The 22,699-nt window shown below is 35.9% G+C and overlaps 1 protein-coding gene across 5 annotated transcripts in view; it reads left to right on the forward strand.

The window, feature by feature from the left end:
• Window positions 1-2,260: 2,260 nt before the first annotated feature.
• LOC105335150 (rho guanine nucleotide exchange factor 17) overlaps window positions 2,261-22,699 on the forward strand; it is a 31,971-nt gene continuing 11,532 nt past the window's right edge. For 2 of the 5 annotated variants that reach the window (XM_034447295.2, XM_066077153.1), the window contains exons 1-6: window positions 2,262-2,415; window positions 6,606-8,922; window positions 17,595-17,672; window positions 18,648-18,827; window positions 20,070-20,186; window positions 22,339-22,431. In XM_034447295.2, coding sequence (XP_034303186.2) covers window positions 6,886-8,922; window positions 17,595-17,672; window positions 18,648-18,827; window positions 20,070-20,186; window positions 22,339-22,431 — 2,505 coding nt within the window. In that variant the 5' untranslated portion in view covers window positions 2,262-2,415; window positions 6,606-6,885. Of the gene's footprint in view, window positions 2,416-4,930; window positions 5,553-6,170; window positions 6,192-6,605; window positions 8,923-17,594; window positions 17,673-18,647; window positions 18,828-20,069; window positions 20,187-22,338; window positions 22,432-22,699 lie in introns of those variants that run through there. The other 3 variants (XM_066077154.1, XM_066077151.1, XM_066077152.1) reach the window with 3 other exon arrangements.

Below are 22,699 nucleotides of genomic sequence, written 5' to 3' on the forward strand. Positions count from 1 at the left end.
TTCGTATGCAACACCACTTCTAGATGTTTTCTGTTTTCAATTTCCGAGCAAGCGTACTTGATTTCCCTGAGTAGGGGTTGTCGAACATTGCTTCGCCAGGCACAAAATCGTTGGAAAATAGTTATGATGTAGATTGTCATAAATAAAGATGAGTCTGTGAGCAGTGACAGTGCATAATGAAATCAGTACAGGAAACCACCAAACCGGGGTTTTTTGCGGGTGAGCATGGATCTACATAGGTAGACTACATATGTAGATGTATTGTTATTTTACAGGTAATCTACCCTTGATGACGAAAGTTGTACATACTTTAGTTGATCACATTGAACGGTTCATAATAAAACCACGAAAAATGCATAACGCATATTCCTTTGAACACATATATATCGTGCATTACTTATAAACTGTATATCGCTCGGATTCGATGTAAATCTGAATCTATTGTAAACGTGCAGGCGATTTTTCAAAATGATATTTAGGAAAGATATAACCAACACTCGCTCAAAGCTTATGAAACGCAAATTAATATGATACTGAAACATCCACCCATTCTATGAAGGGTAGTTCCGTTACACTGCCATTTATTAAGTGATATGATATCTCACATACTAGTATTTGAAGGTTGAATATTTTACAGTAAATGAACCAATTTGAATACAAGTATGTGATACCATCCTTTTCGTTATTTTTTCCCCTGATTTTACTTATTCTTATAGATTGTATCAGTATAGGGCAATAATTACATGTACCAAAATAAAACTAATAAATCGTATTTTAACCGTATATCATTTTTTATGCATGTTTCCGTGATATCTTGAACAAAAAGAATGAATTGTACAAAAAGTATCTCTTCTTGTCATTTAAATCCTAACCAAACTTTAAACACTTCACTTTAAAAAAAAGGTAAAAGACTAGTTGTTGACTTACAAGGACAGATGATATTGGTGGTTTAACGTCACGCTATGAGTATAACGTCAAAAGACACAAACACAGCATCACATGTACAGCTCTTCATAGTTGTTCTGTTACGTTCAAAGGAAGCATCGGTCGTGGTTCCAAAACGCTATGAAGAAGATGGGCATGAGAGAAGCATTGCCCCCTTTTCTATAACGATCTAAGTAGAGAAGATGGGCAATAATGATGCGCACCCCCCCCCCCCCCTCCGCTGTTTCTTTAACCGCCACCATTTGATGGACAAGAGAAAACAATCGCCCCTGGTTTTATAACTCTCTCGAGAAAATTGTCAAGAGATGAGCATTGTCCCTAGCTCTTTCTATAACGCTCTATGTAGAGAAGATTGGCAATAATGACCCTCCTCGCCGTTTCTTTAACGGCTCAGCGAAGATGGGCAAGTGAGAAGCAATGCCCCTGGTTCTACATAACGCTATAGAGAAGGTTGGCAAGAATCACGCATGTTTTTTTGACGCTCTTGAGAAGATGGGCAAGAGCGACGTACCGCCCCTGCGTGGTTCTTATGCGCCCTTACGAGGGTGGGCAAGAGAGAGACATCTCACTTGATTCTATAACGCTCCAGAGGAGATGGGCGGTATCGCCGCTACTCAGGTGTGAGGGGATCGAGAGAGTTATCGCCCTTGGTTGTATGCCGTTCTTGAGAAGGGGGTTGAGAGAGAGGGAAGCATCTCTCAGGCTGACACGAGTATCACTTCAAAAGAAAGAGAGGTACGGATCAGAGAAGATAAGAAGATAATATAATTGTCTTTGATCATGTTTATATAAACCATGAACATTTCAATTTCCAAAAAGGTAGGCCTATTGTTCATAGTATAAATTTATAATTCTTAAAAAGAAGGGGAAGCAAAAATATGTAGATGGTGATGCCTGTCCTCTTCATATGAGAAAATGTATGCAAATGACAGTTAGGCCCAGATAGAGTATTCACTATAATTTGGCACATTTCAATTCAATTCATTGATAAAAATAAGCCTGTTTTGAATCAATTTATTTAGAATAGATAGTACTGAAGATTTAACTTTAAAAAAAGGAGAATTAAGTTGTGATATATACTGAATATTTAATTTTATGTTTTATTTATTTAGGGCGCTGGTTGTTAAAAATTAGGAAAACTGGACGATGTATACATTATGACATAAAAAAAAAACCCAACATTTTTCTCTTTCAAAATCAAAAAAACTTAATAAAATTTATTCTAAAATCATAGTACCATGGTGACTCCGTATTAAAAAAGCAAAACAGAATTCACATAATATATTATACGTACACTGCAGCAGAAAAATGTTCGCCCCCCCCCCCTTTTCCCTCGGGAGGATATTGGATCCGCACCGCAGGTGATAATCAGCTCTCGCGATGCGTTTTCTGATAAAGACTATAGCTCTGCGAAGGCTTGGAGTGTCAGAATCTCAAAATGGCGGAGGAAATATTGGTTAAGTTTTGAAGGTAAGAAAGTTTTGGAAAGTGTTGATAAGTTTATAGTGCATTGTTGGAAAGTGCATTGTATAATAGTGCGGGGAATGTGTCATAAATCTGTCGCGAATGTATTGTTTATTTTTGCCCTAGGTATTTTCTCAGGTAAGTTCTATGAATTTGTGATCCCAAAAAGATAAACATGATATTATGGTAGATGTATATATTTGTACAGTCAATAGGAGAGACTTAAGATCGAGGTATATCGATGTTATATTCCCCCAAAGTCTTTCTATAGGGTGTAGAAAATAGAAAACAATGAGCCGATCGATCTATAACTTTATTTGCCGATAGACACTAAGACAGCGCTGTATTTTTTCTGACGGGGGTGTTCTCAAGATAGGAGAAAACTCCATCGTTTCATACAAGACGTAAAATTGGATTCATTTCTATATAAAGTAGTTAAAGGAAATGTTGTAGAAACTTGTCTTAAAATACACAAAATGGTATTGTATATTTACAATGAACAGTTGATTGATAGTTGAGAGCAATGCAAAGGCTTCAAACCTCAGATTGAATTATATATTTTTTATGCTTACATTACACAATGTAGGTTTTTATAAAAAGATTAAAGGAACTTTACTCAAGAGAATATGGAATTGCACAGCACATGTGTACACAAAAAACATGTGGTCCTTCACATATCGAGTGGATGTTGATAATTTGACAGAATTTGACTATATTATACCTATAAATTACAAAATTCTATGGATAAATTTACTGTAAGACTTAACATTTTGTTTTGCTGCAAGAAACTCCTCGGTCCTATTGGTTCAATTGATATTGTTAAACATTGAGATTTTCTGGCAATTAGGGGATGGATATTCTGGGTTTTCACCTTCACTCCCACTGAATTCTGGGATACAGGCTTGTACATCACCGGCTTGATTAGCCCACTTGTTCAGTATTTTATCTGCAGTAGTAAGCCATGCTTTCATGTTCATTAGTTCTGATAAGCACCATCGTTGGTCCATCCCCTAGACATTTTTATAGATCAATCAGAAGTTATAAGGAAAAGCAAAGGTCAAGATATGCAGTATTTCTTGGTTCCTATAAGGTTTCAGACAGTGACTAGCAATGTAGTTCCTCATTGATTATTACATGTAATTTTTACTTTTAACAAAATTGAGCTTTACTGTGTACTTATTCTATACCACAATGCATAAAGTGTATACCGGTAAATTGGATCCACCACAGAAGTCTATTGGAAAATTCTAATATATCAGTGATAAACAGAATTATGTGTTTGTGTTATCAAGTTTCAATATGCAGAGTTTCTTCACCTTTACATTCCATTGTTATTCGCAGAATTCTCTTTTTCTGAGTATTGTTATTTTTTAAGGAAATTATAGATGCCTTAGGGTGCATGGTCTTATTGAAATGGGGATTGGCTTCAAATGAAAATGCATGATCCTTATCTTTGTAGAAATATCACTCTTGATAAATCAGTTATATACACCTGCATATTAATTTAATTTGTTTGCTTAAGAGGAAAAAAAACCTAAAGTGAAATTTACAGCTGTCAGGTTTTGATTTTAGATAAAAGCCACCCCAAATAGTTTTCTTTAAGGTATTGATAGGGATCTGAGATGTTTTTAAATTTTGATTAGTCCTACAGCCCTGTACTGTCCCAGTAGATAATAATACCTGAAGATGCTCTCTTTTAGAACATCCCCTATTAACCTGCTGACCCATCCTAATAAAGTCACTTGAATGCGGGGATATCCCTGCAGTAATTCGGCACTTGTCTGGTATTTATATCAATTTGACAATGTTGACTATCTGAATTGTCATTTTTGTGTGCCCTGTGGTCTCTACTTCTGCCAGTAGTTACCAAAATATTGCTTTATGGTGGTGGACACAAGATTTAGTTTTATGAAGTTGACTTGTATACTTTGCCCCCTGTATAAAACAGATGTTAGACTGTCTTGGGGAAAGGTTGGAGCTTCCATGTATTTAGATTCAATGTCATGCTAGCCTTGCTGGTCCTTTTCTTTAAATGTATTAAAATGTTTGTTTCAGTGGTCAGTGAAAACAAAAACATACAATAAGTCGGCACCAACATTTACACAGTCTTAGCCCAGAGGGTCTGTGTATTGAATATTGACATTGTTTGTGTGGGGATTTGGCACAACTCTAAATTAAAAGGGAACAACATTTGTTTAGGTGCTTTCTCCGACACCTGTGCTGTTTTTATGTATCTTACTTATTTAACAAATTGAAAGGAAGTTTTGAAATCAGAATGTTTGTGTATTTTAGAAATTGTTGTGTACCCAGTTACAAGTGAGAGGCATGGTAAGGCATAGGTGAGACCCTCTATATATACCTGTATACCTATATATACCTGTGTGAGTTCTTGGTACCTCTGATTAAGGATATAATGAGTTCCTTAGCCTTGTGATTCTAAAGGTACATATAGAATAGTCAGATCACACAACCAGTGAGACCTTTAAAAATGCACAAGTTTGAAGACTAATTTGTTGACCGAGCTCAATACTTTGTTCATGTAAGGTAATGCTTGATAAATCTAAAGGGGACACACTGGATAAATTGAGATCAAACTTTATGTGTAGATATATGGAAAATTTGGACACTGTGTAGTTTAAGGAGAAATAAAGGTATTCAGGGCAAACCCTGAGATTCAGTCAGCAAACCCTGGATGGTTTGATGAAAAGAATTGTGGCTGAGGCCTCTTGGAGAGCCCTGTATTTCTGAGGCTGGAGTTGGTGTAGAAGGCAGTGGTTTCAAAGTTTCCATGCTTTCCCCCCTTTTTACTGGGAGCTTTTAGTGGTTGGCGGTAATGATTCTTTATTGATACATAACAGGAATGCATAATGGTAATTTCACTTGGAATCTACAGTTCAAGGCGAGAAACACTGCGATCACCAGATGGGGAATAGATCATAATTTGTGTGTTTATCATGTGCAGGAAGCAGGGCTAACGGGGAGGAATCTGGAGATTTCATTTTGCCAATTTCTAAGAAGCTTTTGAATGTTGTGCAGGATGGAAAATATTTAGCATTTTCTTTTTGTGTTGTGCTTGGACCTAACAGTTAGGGGCAGTAACTCTTCACAGTAGATGTAAAACATTTATTGTGGTCTATGAGTAGGTAATACTTTAAGTTTCTTATTATTTTTCCAGTGTACAAAATATATCTAAGTAAAAACAATCCATTTTCAATTTAGTGGCTGTAATTTTCACTGAAAGTTGACTCGAGCCTTGATCCGTTACACAATTTGACAAGTTTATTATGAAATTCATTGATTTGCCCTTAAAATTGAAATACCCGTTAAACTAAAAAGATCACATTAAAGACACCACATTGTATAATCCCTACAGATGATGTGTATACATTAGGTAGCTTAACGAGCAAAACACTCATACTTGCCTCACTTTCTTCAGTCAACTTGTCCCCCCCCCCACCCCAAATCTCTAGGGGGTCATAATTATCACTAGGGGGTTATAATTATCAGCCTCTGAACACGTATGTGTTGTCCATGTCACTCGTAAACTTTTCAGCCTGTTGAAAGGACCTGCATTCACCTGTTTATGTAAGAGCTAATCAAAGCAATACTTTATTCTCCACTCTCAGCAATTTGAATTTTCTGAAGAATCCGTGGAATGCATTTCATATCACTACTCCAGTTAGTGTTTCCATTGTATTCCTTCCAATTAATTTGCTATATATACAGATAAAGATGTTGGAAGTCGGAAATCATAGATTAGAAGGACCAAACAGTCAGAGCAGGTACCTTTAATATGCATATATATATAGGTATAGATCGGCATTCTTGAGTGGGGACACATTATACTTTTACTTACGAGATGTAGGTGAGATAGCTTTACCTGTACGTTTTGTGTTACGTAACTCTGAATTGTCTTGAATTTTATTGTGTTGATTGTCTGAGGGGTACCTGTAAATATTCAGGTGTGCTGTATACACAAATGTACATACCTGGAAAAGATAAGTACACTGAGCTATGAAGTATGCGTACGATATGGGAAGGTTTAACATGCTTCACAATATTTATACTCAAAATATTTTGGCATATTTATTTAATTGAAAGGTGGAAAGTGTTATTTCTTCTCTCACATTTGTTAGGAGTAAATGATTCGATGATAAATCATGCATAATTGTCTTATTTTTTCTTTCTCTTTACAGATTACTGTGCTTGAGGCTGTGGAAAATATGGAATTATTTGTGGTTTTAACACATGGTATTCACTGATGATGAATCTGTAACTTCACCTAATCCGAATTTTCTATCTATCTGTCTTTCTTATTGGAGTGTGGCGGCCAGCGTTTGCCCATTTCATTGAAGTGTTTTGGCATTGTTATCAAATCAAGGAATGTGATCGGGGAAGGATTTGTGATAGCCAGTATGTAATGAAAATGATAAAGTGAGAATTGATCATTCATGGATTGATTAAAACAGGGTAAGTATGGAAAAGGATGATTCGGAGGCGACTGAACAAACCCAGACTGTTCCATCAAGTGATGGGACAGAGGACACAGTGACTAGCCCCATACAATTCAATGTGGAATTCAGTGGGGACGACGAACATAGAAATGAGCTAAACACGACACTTTCACCAAAATTTTCACGACCAAAGCTGCCAGATTTTCAAGAGAATGGACAAATAAGATCTGGACTTCATGGCCGAGCTAAAACAGACCCGGGCCAGGGCAGCCACATAAAGGCCATTATTGATCGAACTGTGGAGGATATCAAAGAACTGAACAGCAGAGACTTTACAAAGACATTTGGTCGTCCGAAAAAATTTCCAAAACCGTTTGCCTCCAAATCTCAGTCTACACACACATCGCCGCGAGCATCTCCGACACCCAATGAAGAAACGGGCCCGTCCCCGTTAAACAGAAATCGTAGCCGAAGTCTGAAAGTCTTGACAGACATATTAAAAGGCGGGAGAGGGGGAAGCACTGAGTATAGATTAGGAAACATTCCTCGGAAAAGTGTCGATGATAGTGCCTCAAAGTCAATTAGTGATAGTCAGCTATTACCTCGTAAAACCTCGACTGTGAAAGAAGAGGACAGTGAACGTAGGTCAATATCAGATGGACAATTACAAGCAAACAGAGATGAGAGTAAAAGTGAGAATTCAAACAGCTCGGGGACGCCAGACAGTGGTGCGACAGATAGTGGCCACGAAAAGACGAGCTCAGGCACGCCCGAACTTCCATCACCTGTGGAAGACTCGAAAGCTCTCAGCAAACGTCGCAGTGATATGGCCAAGTTTAGGAGGGCCAAAAGCGAGGCACGTAAAGTGAACATTTCTGATGATGAAGGTGTTGGAATATCTGACCAGGATTTGTCTCAAAGTAGCACCGCATACAAACCTCACTCCATAGATACTAACTCCAAATTTTTCACTCTCTGGAAAATCGGAGCTCCGAAGCGTCGAACTGGTCTAGCGGATATAGTAAAGAGAGTGCAGTCCACACACAGTAGAAGTGCTGATGATTCTCATGGAGAAAACGTTCTGCATGGGATATGGAAGTTACCCAGAGTAGAGCTTAAACCTATCCAAGGTGTTCGGAAATCATCTAGTCTTCGACACGTTACTCATCCACCTCAATCAAAAACCACATTCCGAGAGCCATTGGGAGCTATGGATTCCAATGGGTTTGGAATGTTGGCAAAGACTCCAGAGAAAGAGGAACTGCCGCCTTTTCCAGGGGACTTAGAATCCAAAACAAGTGATCTGTCTCTCACTGATAGTCAAGCATTTCAAAGTGAAAGTGGAGATGAAGCATTTCGTGAATTTGAAGAGGAAGAAATGTCTGAAACTCAAAGCAATATTGATAAGGATAATGAAAAATCAACTGAAAAAAGAAAACCATTGAAGCCCAAATCTAAAAGTGACCCTAGTGGTGACAAGAGTAAGGATAGCATGGCCCCTGTGTGTCAAATGACCTCGTCCCATAGCTCCCCTCATCTATCCAAATGTAGTGAAGTGGACCTCGAAGAAGAAGAAGAGGAAGCTGAGAAGGATGATGGAGACTTGTCATTAAACCCTCCCTCTAGTGCTCTCACTCCATCAAGCTCATTTGATGATGGCCCTCTTCATTTTGAAGTCACAGATGACAGTGTGTCAAATCAGCACTCGGAAGGAGCCTTAACTCCAGAGCTCGATCAGTTACAGGATAGTGGACGGTTTACTTCTGTTTTTGTGAAGGAAATTGCTCCATCCCCAAAGGAAGACAATGATTCCTCTCCTGACAAAAATTCTTTGAGTATTCCATATCAGCCTAAAAAGAATATTGGCCGAAGTGTAAGTTCAGCGAGTGTTCTTCAGAGAGAGAGAAGGTTAGCCAGTGTCACCAAAGAGGAGAACAGGAAGCATAGTCTAACTCAAGAGGATGCGGTCAAAGAAACCAAGCAGGAGTTAGTTCCCTTGGCAGACTCCCACTTGCAGGCAACCAGCATGCCAGCATTGGCCAAACAGCAACAAAACAAGGTAGATAAATAATTTTTACCATTAACCAGTATTTATACATGCATATACAGCAATTGCTATTAAAAAAAGCATATAAAGCACAGAAATCTCATTAAGCATGCAGAAATAAGCATGTTGTTTGTATGTATGTTTTATATAATAGAATTAGAAAGATCTAGAAAAAAAATTAATGTAAGCCAAGTGGGACTTCTAGTAAAGAAGTTCTGTACCATCAGAAAAAAGATATAGATTAAAAATAAAAAAGAACAAAAGCAAAGCAGTTTCTATACGTTCAGTGTTTAGGAAACTTTTCAGAGACTGGATTATGACTTTTTCAATGACAGCAACTTGACAGCTAGATTGTCAGCATCTTAACAATTTTAACTAACAGACTGACAATGACACAAATTTGATACTAAATTTGACAGCTACTAGATACCTTTACTTGTTACAACAATGTTACCGTGGTTATATCAGTCGTGTCTTTGGAAGGAGAGACAGTTTCACTTTGTCTGATGTCTGTCACAAATGTTAAAGTATTATCTTGGACAGGAATGAGTACTACCACTGTTTTGTCTTTGTAAGCAATCTGAGAAAATTAATCCTTGAAAACTAGGATTTAAGTTCTGTAAAATTTTATTTTTAAGTGATTATGAAGATTCAAAGTTTTGAATGGACAATGTGTTTTTAGTTATGGTTTTGGAGATGTTTATTGAAGATTTTCAAGCCTGTTATTTACCATTCAGAAAAGCTCATACTAATGTTCTCTATCAAGTGCAACTACAACATGTATGTACCAGTATTTGGTTTTCTGGTCAGCTCTTCAAATTGTTCAGTAGCATATATATTGACAGTCATGATAATGAAAGAGATTCCAAACAAGCCTGCTTATGCAGGAAAAGATAAGAATTCAAATCTTGGTTATGTAAGTGCACGAACACATGTATTTGAGGCACATTGATGGGCAATCTGAATGTACTGCAGTGAATCAGGGGTATCTCTTTCATGTTAGCATCAAGTGCAGTACCAAAGACACAGGAATGAATGATATTTCAACTATGCTGAGCAAATTGTGTAAGAATGTACAAATTGCAAATTAATTACCTCAATAGATTGAATTTTGCACACTTTGGTAAACAAAGAGGGGAATTCAACACAGTGCTTTGAAAGATTTCTCTCTCTCTCTCTCCTCTCTGTACAACATTTTCTTTCCTTGGCTAAGATGTAACTCAGATGTGGGGTTATTTTTAGCCAGAGAGATAAAAAGGAAGGGCTTTATAGATTCTATACTCTCTAAATTTAATGCTGTAATGCTGCTTTGCAAGTTGGTACAGGGAGGCTGCATCTGTAAGCTCGCTGGAGAAAAAGAAGCTGCAACAATATTTTTTTCTTGGGGTGGGGGGGTGGGGGTGGGGGCTTTTGTTTTACGGCTGAATCTGAAACATCATTTGTTGTCTGTGACGGGAATATAGGCTTTTGGCCCGACTTGTTGGTTATGATGTGTGCCCTGTAACACAAAAAGGTAATTACAAGAACACATGCACTCCACATCAGTGAGGTTTCTGTCTATACATACTGCCTGCCTTCTCAAGTATAGAGGACATTTTACATTCAACTGTTGTGTCCTTTTGTGAAATAAATTAATTTATAACTAGTGCAGTCTTCTTTATATCATATATTTTCTGTACATATTCAAATATTCATAAGACATGTTTTACTGTATTTGGAATCGGTAGCTTTTACATTATGAATTGAAAGTTTCAGTGGAATTTTTCATTCCAGAAAAATGAAAAATTCGAAATTAAAGTGATGTGTTATAGTCTCAATAGCAAATTACCCTCTAAAGATTAAAAATAAAAAGCTGAATTGAATGCAAATACAAATTACCCAGTAAGTGTTTTATGTCACATCGCATTTGTAAGGAAAAATATTGAATATGGAAATTAATGAAGAAAGGTAAGGAGTTGGTGGTCTGTTGGTTCAATATTCCCGGCACCTGTCCACTGCCGGACGAATTTGTCCTTTATTGCCAACATTTATATGCTTTGGTGAAGCGGAATGAGGTCAAGTCCCCAATTATGAGGATTTTGCATGTTTTGCTGGCATATTCACACATAATAATGGTAATTCCTTTCCCTTTGGTGTATTACAAGTGTATACATTTAACACACAAAACATTATCTCATTTCAGGACTATTTCATTCAGCAAAACTAAGGTACCTTGAAGATTATAAAAATCCTACCCCCATTTTACGTTAAGCTGGCTTTTTACATCTGCAGTGATGAAAAACAAGTTTTAAAGGTCTGCTGAAATAGATATTAAGCTCTTTACATATACAAGCTGCTGTGTCCAAGAGCCGTGTTTTCTGCAAAGAATAGGACAACTTTCCCTTTCAGATGCAGCCATTGCGTTCTGTATACAATGCCGGGTTTTCTAAACTGTTTGTAAATTACATAGGTCTTGTGTATAAAACTGAAGTGGGAGATATCGTTCCAGAAGGTATATTTTGAATGGAGAGTATGGTGGAGATCCTGTCAGGGTTGGGACTGTGTGAGCCTGTTTTGGAGTACTTGGACAATGTCTCTGACCCGGTGAGAAACATTGGTCTCATTTCAGATTTTGTTATCTTTTCTGTTCTGTCATATTACGAATATTGTAAAGTTTTGTGTCTGCTTTCATACTGAATTGAAACTGGTTTGTGTGACTTGACTCAGCAGGTGCCCCTATCCATGCATACAATATATGTGTCAGGTCATTTAATGCAATAACCCCAGGCTTACATCATGTTAGTGTATTCAGTTGTTTAAATTGTTCAACTCAAATATTGGTTGTTTGCTCAGGAACACTTTTATCAGAACTTCAAACATGATTGGTCACTCTTAACACCTCAGAATCTATGAAGATGATATCTATTATTGGGGGGCAGCAGGGTTATCTACCTTGAGAGAGGAACAAGTGTTACAAGGCTCTAGAGTTATCTCCCCTTTCTGTACAATTTGAGAGTTGTTAGGGAGCCTATTGGAGGTTTACATTTTTCTTGTATCACAAAGACAAGACAAGGGTGAAATAAAAGTATATAGAGAAAACATAAACAAGCCCCTTGGCTGTCATCTATGGTTAGCAAAGATCTGTCCTAAATTCTTTACAGAAGGTATTAGTTGTACTTTTAAATAAACACTTTTAAAGACATCACTGTGTGTAAGCTATTACAAGGGGATTTCAAGGCTAAGAGAAAAATCACAATGGTAAAAATGTTGCATTCTAAATGAGGGGGGGGGGGGGGAGGGGGGTGGCTGGAGGTTTGGTAATAAAAATACAGGAAAGTTAAGATCAATATATTAATTTATTTACAAATTTAGATTAAACAATGTTGTGTGAGGTATGGTTACATGGACATTGCCCTGAGTAGTAAGACATTAATGAAGAATGGGAATTAAGGTTAATAACAATCACATTGTATCTAGATTTTCTACCTTCACTTCCTCCCTGAAAGAGTTACCTCCTCATTAGAGAGGTGTTTCATTACCTTTGATCATGGACAGGTGAGGAAGTCTCCTCACCAACTGACAGCCTCAGTAGGATGCTATTCGGTTCATTTTGGGAATGCTGCTGGTACATTTTATTGAAAGCTAGTTTTTCTGATGTTGGAACTTTAATGATTTCTAATGAAAAGCATGCGCATACATTGAGTCAGGCCTTTGGAAGTTTTTCCATTCAACTTAGTGTAGAGGAGAAGTCTATGTAGAATATTCGTACAGCTGCTCTTTCATGCCATCTCTCTTTTTCTGTGGATGGGTTGTTGATTAGGATGAAGTGTCGACATGATAGATGAATTGCAATCATTTTCATTTCCTTTTCTAATGAGAATTTGTCATTTTGACTTTTCACTTTTTTACCCATCATAAATCTACTTAAAAGTATCAAAGACAACAAAAATGAAACAAAAGGATATTTCTTAAGTCAAAATCTTATTAATGAACATAATTGCTGTTAGTTTGTAGTGGCATTTATTTCACACAAGAAACAAATTAATTGTGCAATCTTTACAAAATGGTTTCCATATTGAATTGTTCTGTAAGATTATATTTTGCAAAAGAAAAAAAAGGGGTGGTAATAAAGTTTGACCTCCATCCAAAAGACAAACAGCAATATTTACATTGCCATTAGGTACAGCGGTAGTTCTTACTCCCCAGTCACTGCTGATCAGGGCTGCTACCTTGCAGACTCCCCCTCTGTAGCTGTGTGATTGTTTATGTTGTAATGGAGGGCTCTGAACACCACTTCCTGTGGCCATATGTCTACACCTGTAGTTTGTATATACATACTAAGCCAGCAGTCAGGTACAGAAAGCGTCTACCTGAATGCCTGCTGGTATAGTTCTACCCTTGAATGAGAGGCTTTGAGCTGTCTCTATCCAGATCTAAAAATCAGTGCTCAGAAATGGCAAACAACTTTTCATTATTGATTGATGATCATATTTAGGCTGTAGGTACACATGATAACATGTAATCCTTAATCGTTAACCATTGTGCTCTTCAATCGCTTGCCTTTGTTTTGTTCTAAGCAACTTTTGAAGATTGTTCTATTGGTAGTTGAGAATAACCATTTTTTATGTTAATGATCATGGGGTCAAATTTTTTAAAAATACACCACACTGCCTGGGTTGTGCATTGTATTTACATATATTAGCCTGCAGATAGGGTCAGTTTGGGAGGAAATCAAAACATTTCAAGATGTGCTTCATTTCAATCAGCAACAATTTCTCAGCCTCTTGTTTGCAAGTACATATCTCTTTTCCTGTCTGGATCAGAGAAACTGTGAAAGTTTGACTTGAAGAGCAGAATTAGACTGATGTATTTTTAGAAATCTATTAAAAGCTGTAGTTAATGGATCGGACCTGTAATCTGCTTTGCCTCCATTGTCAGGCCTTTCATTTCAAGAGATAAGTCGAGCTTCAAAGACAGAGACATATATTTACCATCAACACTGTAGAGAACTCCTTTACAAGCCCAGGTCCCTGTCATTTCTTCAGAGCAATGATTAATTATTTCATCTTTGTGTGCAAATTCAGGACTTAAGGGTATATGTGTAAGACTTCTGTTTCTCGAGTTATTTTTGTTGGTTTTGGGGTTGCTTTACTTTTTTTTTTAAAACAATTAACCGAGTACTTCAAAGCCCAATGCAATCAATTCAATCAGTTCAAACAGATTTTTGGCTAATTGATAGGTGGAATTTGGATGAAAAATAAACAGATTTCCATTGTTTACTAAGGTCTCAATATACATTCAGTTTTTAAGACAATTTATAGAGAGCAATAGCCATTTGATTTAATATATACACATGTAAAACACATGAATTATAGGGTGTACATGTACTTGTAATAAGGAGGTACTGTACTGAGGGCTTTCAATAAGGGGAGGCAGGAAGTGATTTATTACAGATTCAGTAATCAGAATTAGCTGCTTCATATTTCATGATCGGCAAATTAAACTTTTGGAAATTATTCTAATAAAGCCTCTTTGAATGTGTAATTTTACCTCTTCACTTAGAAAGTATTGAAAGCATCGGAAGTTCTTTTCTTTAGAAGGGGAGGTAACGGAAAGAAGAGTTTCATAATGATTGAATTGAGTTGGTTTGTTTAGACAGATGGTTGAAGTGAATGAATATGCCAGCTGTTGAATAAAATGTCGTAATCTTGATCACTCTGAACTGATGCACTTTATTATTCACATCTATGGGGGCTTTAATTAAAGTCATGATTAATAAAATTACTCAAATACAAAATTGGGGGAAAAAAATGTAATGTTGGACGAATAGCTTTTACATGTTGGTACCAAAGTAGTAACACTTGGATATTACAAATTATTAAAGATAAACTATATTGATCTGTGCAAGTTTGATAAATTTGAAGACCACACAAATTGATCCATATTATTACATGTATTATACTGCTTTATAAATCTTTTACTGGTATTTATGCCATTAACTTTTGATGTCCACCTTAACACATTCTTCTGTTACTTCTTTAACAGCATGTGTGTATATACACATATACTACTGGAAGTAAGTTTTCTTAAATAAAAATATTCTTACGTTTTAAAAAAAACTAGGGCAAAATGAGCCAATTATCCATTGCCCTACGTGCATTTTGCATAATTGTGCTCTCATGAAGAACAAGGGGGGAGAGACTGTGTGGCAGGCACTGCTGCTAAAGAAACAGACTATAACAGAGGATGAGGATGCTCCACTGCTATCCAACACAGCAAAGAGATAAGGCACCAGTCATTCAGTAACATCCCAGCTCCCCTGGCGGGGGTCGTCTCAAAACCTGCCGAGGACAACCACTGAAGGATGTTGCACCACACATGCCAATAGCTTCTCAAGTACATCAATTACTGAGGCACGAAGGCAGCGAGACTCCCTCACAGTCAGTGGGAAGGGAGACAGAACTACATATCTTTGAATTTGTCTGAACTTATCCTAATATTTACTTTTTTGGGAGGAAATAAAATTTAATTTGAAGTATGAATATTGACTATATTTACAATTTCTCTACCCTGTATTTGTACCTGTCCATATGGTTTTGGCTGTCTATCAGTTTTGACTGGTTTTGTTCAAGAAAAAAAAGAGGTTTCTTTTTGTTGTTTTATTGCAATTTGCCAGCAATTGATTGGCTTGATTCTCAGGAAACGGGTGGTTTTGTAGCATCAGTATGTGGAGATATTCTTGTGTTGTCACTATCGTACTGTAAATGGGTTAGAACAGATTGATATACATAGGTTTTTGAGTGTGTTTTTTTGGTCTTTGATATCATTGCGAGATCCAAATATTTTGTTCAGGGTTTGACCAAGCATGTTTTATCTTTTTGTTATCTGGATAAAGAATTAGTTCTTTATTTGCCCTACTTGCAGGGAATGGATATACAAACATTACCTTTTGACTGGTTTGAAAGTTTACGAAGTTGTGAATGATCTTTTTATCTTTTGTAAAGGTCATTTGAGCAAATTTAGGTGGATTTAGTAAGTCGCAGTTTCTGTAGACAAATATCTAATTGTATTTAGTAGTCCATTCTTATCTGTCTGTTCATTGCCATTGTCTGTATGTTTGATATACGGGGTGCCTCTGTTAGTATATCATTCTGTTATCATGTTGTTTTGAACAGCTTTTTTTTTTCTTTTTAAAGAGAAATGATTCTTTGTTGGACAAACATTGACAGTTTGAACTCCATTGTAAGGATATAGGTCTGATTAAGTGTCAGGGGGCATTGACCTTCACCCATACATACATAATGACAACCAAGATAAAAAAAACAACCCTTGTGCCTAACAATTTCGCCCGCACACTTGCCTGCTAATTGATGTACCTGTATCTGCATCAGACAAGAAAGAAAACATTTTGTGATCAAGGATTTGGCATGGCGGCCTTGTATAAAAGAAGATTAATTTTGGCAGGAACATGAAATTTTGACTGCATTTATAGAATTTGACCTTTGCTTGCAAGAATCTGCAGATAAAAGACATATTGCTGCAATGTCATACCAAAAATACCAGTCATATAAAGTGATGCAGAGAGCTTAGTTGATATATATCATAAAACCTAGTGCATATTATACATAGTTGAAGAAAATTGGGTATGATGTCTGACATATTTTTTCTCTCTGTATTTCTTTATTATCTCATCGTAAAGTAACAATTCATAAAACTGTAATATTAAACTAGAAATTGTCTTAAATGTAGAGCATTGGAAATACCCAGTGTATGGATGTGGAGGTTGTATAATACAGCTCTCCGTGTATTTGATGCAAAAGTGATGTCCTTTGTAAGGATTATCATTTCAAAAGAGATAGCTCTGATTAATAATGTTATTCTGTATTATATAATACTGTGGCATTGATACTTGTGTACCTAGCAATAAAAATGCATCATAGGATAGATCTTGGTAAAAGAATGTCGAGGGTCTTGAAGATTTACAGAGATGATACTTATAATTTTAATCCCATTAAATGACATAATCACCAAATATTTGTTGTGGAATTGAACTAAATTACATCAAACAAACCATTCTATTGCTTAGGCAAACAGCAACTTGAACATGTTTAAGAAATAATTTCCTCTCCAGAGTGAAACGTTTACTTTGGAAATGAGTCTGAATGACAACACTTACAAAGTGATAAATGTTCTATGAATTGTACCCCCTAACCTCAGAACTGTCAGCGCTAATTATAAAATGATAAAAAGCTACATGCATACTCTCAAGAGTTTGGAGAATGTACCTTAACTTGAAATAGTAAGTATTTGGTTGACTGAAATATGAAAAACAGACGGAGATTGGTAAAAAAAATATCCAAGTCTTTATGAGTTTACTCATTTTCCTGCAATGCAGAATAAATAATTTGATGTCATTTTTTCATCGGTGTACAAGGATATGTGTACTTATAAGCTGCTTACATATAAAAAAGTTTACTTGTAATTATAGGACAAGTTCAAAGCATGTTGAAGTGGGGTTTTTTTCCTTCAAGTATTTGTTTCATTTAATATTGTGAATTAAATATTGTGACAATGTATTTTTTCATGCATGTAAATGTAATTTCAAGAAAGGAAAGGATATCTGCATATGTTTTTAGTTGAGGTAAGCTAAGTGTAGTTGAACTGTAGTACTTTGATATCTGTTTGATTCTTATGTTATTTTGCAGGACAAGCGGTATCACATTGTGGAGGAACTGTGTAAGAATGAACAGGAGTATGTGGAGGCCCTCACAGTTCTCAAAGATGTGAGTACCATATACCTACTATCTCTACATTATGTAACCAGCAAAATTGAGTTATTAACTCATTTTCCATCTCAAGAACTGAATGAGCTTTTACTGAATTTGATACGAGAATTGATATATTCTGAATTGGCCTGTTGACCCATAGCCAGTAGAAAGCATGGATAATAATCAAATGTCTGGGTATTTTGAACAACTATCTTGAGCAATTTGATATGAGTAATAATTGAATAAAGGAGCGTTGAAAGGGGTTCACACCTGTGTGCTGTTTGGTAGACTGTCGATATCAGATAAAGAAATATTGACTTCCAAAGCTGCCTGCTGCACCCTGATATGTCAACCTGTAAATCAGGCTAGCAGGGGGCTGTAAGCTGAGGTTAGGTGTTGTTAGATTTGGGTAAACAATAAAAAGACATTGATAAATCAATCCAGAGCAATGCAGGTAGCGAGGATGCTTTTGTTATTCCTATTCCACACCTGTATGTATATGACTGGTGCCTTTATGAAACAAATTACATGTATTAAACCTGTCAAATAAAACACCAAAAAGTATGCCATTTTCAGGGCCTCAATGTAATTAAGAAGGAAAGCTCAACAGACTTTCAGTGTCAATGAATTTAGGTGAAGGTCATAATACTCAAGTGTGTTGTTAATGCTTTAGTTTGCCGTATTGGATAAGAAGCAATGGCTTTGTCAAGATATTAGATTATGTTCTTGCATATTTTTATGCCCTTGAGATAAAAAATGATTGTTTGTGTTTCTGCCAAAACATAAGAGGAACTTCATAAAGTTAGTGACATTGAAAGGTCAAGGTCAATAGTAAATTACTTCAGTTCAAAGGCCAAATCAGTCAAAATATTTAGTGGATAGTTTCTACTCATTGTAAGATTGGTTTCTACTCTACTATGATGCAAAATGTTGATTAAGCACAAATTTTCTCTTCAAATACCAAGATTTAACCCTTGTTTCTATTTACAGAAGTACATGCTTCCTCTGAAGACCTCCTGTAGCAGTGTGGATGAGAACTTGGTAGACAATATCTTTTACATGATTCCAGAAATCCTGATGCACCACACAGTGTACAGGAATGCTCTGGACCGGGTCTGGACCAACTGGGACTCAGAGACCAGCACCATGGGCAACCTGATATCTGCTACTGTAAGTATGGGCAGTGTGTAACTATAAGGACTGAATTGTATGGGCAATTAATCTTCTGTAAGTGTGAGTGATTTACTGATTGTATGGGCAACCTGATTTCTGCTACTGTAAGTATGGGCAGTGAGTCATTCTAAGGACTGAATGTATGGGCAAATAATCCTTCTGTAAGTGTGAGTGATTGTACTGATTAAATGGGCAATCTGATATCTGCTACTGTTAGTATGGGCAGTGTGTCACTTTAAGGACTGAATGTATGGGCAATTAATGCTTCTGTAAGTATTAGTGATTGTACTGATTGTATGGGCAACATGATATCTGGTACTGTAAGTATGGGCAATGCATAGCTAGTATTGATTTTGTGGATAATGGGATAATGCTTTTGTAAGTATGGTATCGGTAATAGGACATATTATATTTTAATTGATGTGATATTTGATAAATGTATGGACAATGTGATATCTCTGCTCTTAAGAATGAACCTATTACGAATCATGATTATATGGGCATCATCAACATGATATAAGATGGTGCCTGCTTCAATCTGTGTGTATGGGCAATACAGCCAGCAGTGTGATATTTGTTATCAAATCTTTATATTATTACTTCATGTTATATTTAATACTGAATGTTTGGGAAACTTATTATTTTTTACCATTTTTGTTGGAAATGCTGTTTCTAATGCCGTAAAAATTTAAATTTTTATTTAACTGTTTACAAAGAATTTTTACCATAAACACTAAGGATACATGGGTGCATTATCTATTTGAATCCGATAGTGATAAAATTCAGTAAGATATTTTATGGATATAAAATTAGACAACCATGAAATTAATTTATACTGTACGTAGCATAGGGTATTGTGAAATTTTAACCATCTAAAATCAGAGGTGTATACAGTACTGACTTCATGGCCGGTGTTCAGCTGCATTACGGATGATGCTGTTACCCGGTATATTGAGTTAGTGAGAATGAAATGTGCAGTAATATGTTTGCAATGTTGTATCTTATGCCAAACCTTGATCAGATGTATATCTAGCTACTCTGGCCAGTATTGATATTTTCTAGTACTACATGTACATTGTACATGTAAATGCCTGGGTGATAAAGGGCTTTACTACTATAGTTACTCAACACAGCAAAGTTTACTATACTGATACTTTCAATTATAAAAGTCTTGAAGTCATGTTAAAATGATATACTGTGGCACCTGTTCACTTTAACGATTATCTTTTGTTTTTACAGTTTTCCAAGCAAACCGTGATTGACTGCTATCTATCTTTTGTTGAGAACTATAAGACATCAGGAAAAGTTATTGAAAATGCTCTGACTACCAAATCTTCTGTACAGAAGTTCATTGAGGTAAGTTTCTGTAAACGAAGTATCATTTTTTCGAGAATGACCAAATGAGAACTGATTGGTGAATGTTAGCAAGCAAGTGGATACCAGAAGTGGTTTATGTATCCACCTGTACAGAGATTGGTTGCAAATCTCGCATAATTTACTGCACACATAAAATACTTGATAGTAAATTTTTTGGAGTTTTCTGGTATATGTCTTAAATCTTGTAACTTTTGTTGGTAGCATTGTTATGCTTGTTTGAAGGTCTTTGTTAACACTTGTAAGAGTGTATTCTACTCTGTTTGCTGAGGTGTGAGATATTTTTAAGGATATGAACATGTAAGATTCCAAAGTAAATCATAAAAGTGCAAATTCAATAGTTTAACATCATCATGCCCAAAAAACTTGGAATTCTGATTCATTCATATAGATTAAGGATCACATCTTTTTTCAAAGACTTTGATTAGACGTAGATATATAATTACAAGTATTCATATACTATGTAATGTGTTAAGACTTATTCTACCCATAAAAATCTGAACAAGTTCAAGGTCATTGGTATAAGCCTTGAAAAATAAGATAGAAGTAATACATTTACATGTATCTCAATGTCTTTTATTGCTCAATCCTTCTGAATACAAGAAAATGATTTAACAAACATTATGACCAGCCAAGGGTCTGAAAACACAAGACCACCAAATGTTTTCTCATTGCTGAAATAGTTTGAAAGTTTTCAAAAAAAAAAAGTTCAAGAATCTTGAGTTTGTTGGTCTTCTACACAGAATTCTAAATCTTTATGTGTTAACGTTTTCCCATCATTTCTTTGGCTTCCTTCAGCAGTCATAAAAAAGTTTTATCAGCAAAAATGTATCTGTGGAAAGAATGTGAAAGGTCAAGGACACAGTGATAAGATGGTGTGAAATATTCATTATACAGATATGGCATATCCTGGAAATTTATTGGAAGTAACTGCAACAATCGATCTGTAGCAGAGATAGATTCTACGTAAAAATCTGTCCGCTGATTAGAGGTTTTACATAACGTCAGGATTAAACTTGTAGTTTGATAACACCTGAAATAAAGTAATGTTTCTTTGGCGTTTGGCAATCTCTTTCAAATAAAAAATAATTTACTCTGAGATCCCTTATATTCACTGTACTTTTAATTTCTTAAACAGATAGGGACTCTGTAATACAAACACAGTGCCCTTGCTATCATTTTTTAATTTGAATTGGAATCTTGATTTTGACCTAGTTTATCTATGTGAGTATTATTAAGAGTTCAAAATAATTAGATCAGTTCTATACACCCTCTGTGTTCTTCCTGGTAGATTTCTTTGAGGATGTTTTAGAGTTTAGGGTAACTGGTAGGTCCTGTATTTGAATCGCAATTCATAAAAAATGGTCGATAGATAACTCTCTAGATTTACCATAACTAATGGTATAAAAATTTTGATTTCAGTGAACCAAAAAATTACGGTAATAGAAATTTTTTTTGGGATTTAAGTCAATTTTGAAAACCATCATGATTCAAACATCAAGATTTATTCATCAGTTGATTATTTAGAAACATTCAAAACTACAAATGATTTGAGCTTTCATTCATATCTTTATGAGTTTAAAACTCAGTCGGTATGGGGCTCAAACCAACAACTATTAGACTGACTAATGACTATAGTCCATGTTATTTTTGAAAGATGTATACACTATACAGGCAACTTTGCCACATATGAACCACATACATGTATGTGAATCATAAATAGATCATATGATTTGTTTCATATGAGATCTCAAAAAAAGGCATCAATGATCTGCCGTATATGATACTCATAATACTGTGGTTTCATCAATATTCGTTGAATACCAATTTTCGAGGATTTCGTTATTACGTTGATCCACAAAATTAAATGTTTATTTAAGTGCAATTTCAACTAACATTTTGTATTGATAAGAACATTGGCCACGAATTTCAATTCCTTGAAACTGTGATTTTCAGAAAATCCACGAAAATTGATACCCACGGAAATTAATGAAACCACAGTATATGATTTGATACACATATGAAAGGCAATGTAATACATATGAGAATCATATGTAGTGAAAATGCCTTTGTAAAATGCCTTTTCAAAATGATCATACAAGTACAGTAACAGTTTTGTGTCTTTTGTTTCCAGCAATGTCACAAGGAGAGCGGGAACAAGTTATCAATGAAGGACCTAATTGTTCGCCCCATTCAGAGAATCCCAAGATACGAACTACTACTACAGGTAGGCACTTCATTCAGAGAATCCCTAGATACAAAGTACTACAGGTGGGTACTCCATGTCAATCAGCTGGCCTTGTAGGTCTAAGTACCATTGCAGATCAGTAGCATGTTGACACATGCCGTGGCGTCTTGAAAATGTCTAATATGGTTATACCGTATTACTCCTTCAACGGTGAACTCTTATGCAGGAACAATAATTGAGAGCCTGTTCCTAGAGAGAGAATACTGCATCAGGTGCTCAAGGAGATTTAGTCCAAGGTCAGGGCCAT

The sequence above is a fragment of the Magallana gigas genome, chromosome 2 (assembly GCF_963853765.1).
Source record: "Magallana gigas chromosome 2, xbMagGiga1.1, whole genome shotgun sequence".
Lineage (NCBI taxonomy): Eukaryota > Metazoa > Mollusca > Bivalvia > Ostreida > Ostreidae > Magallana > Magallana gigas.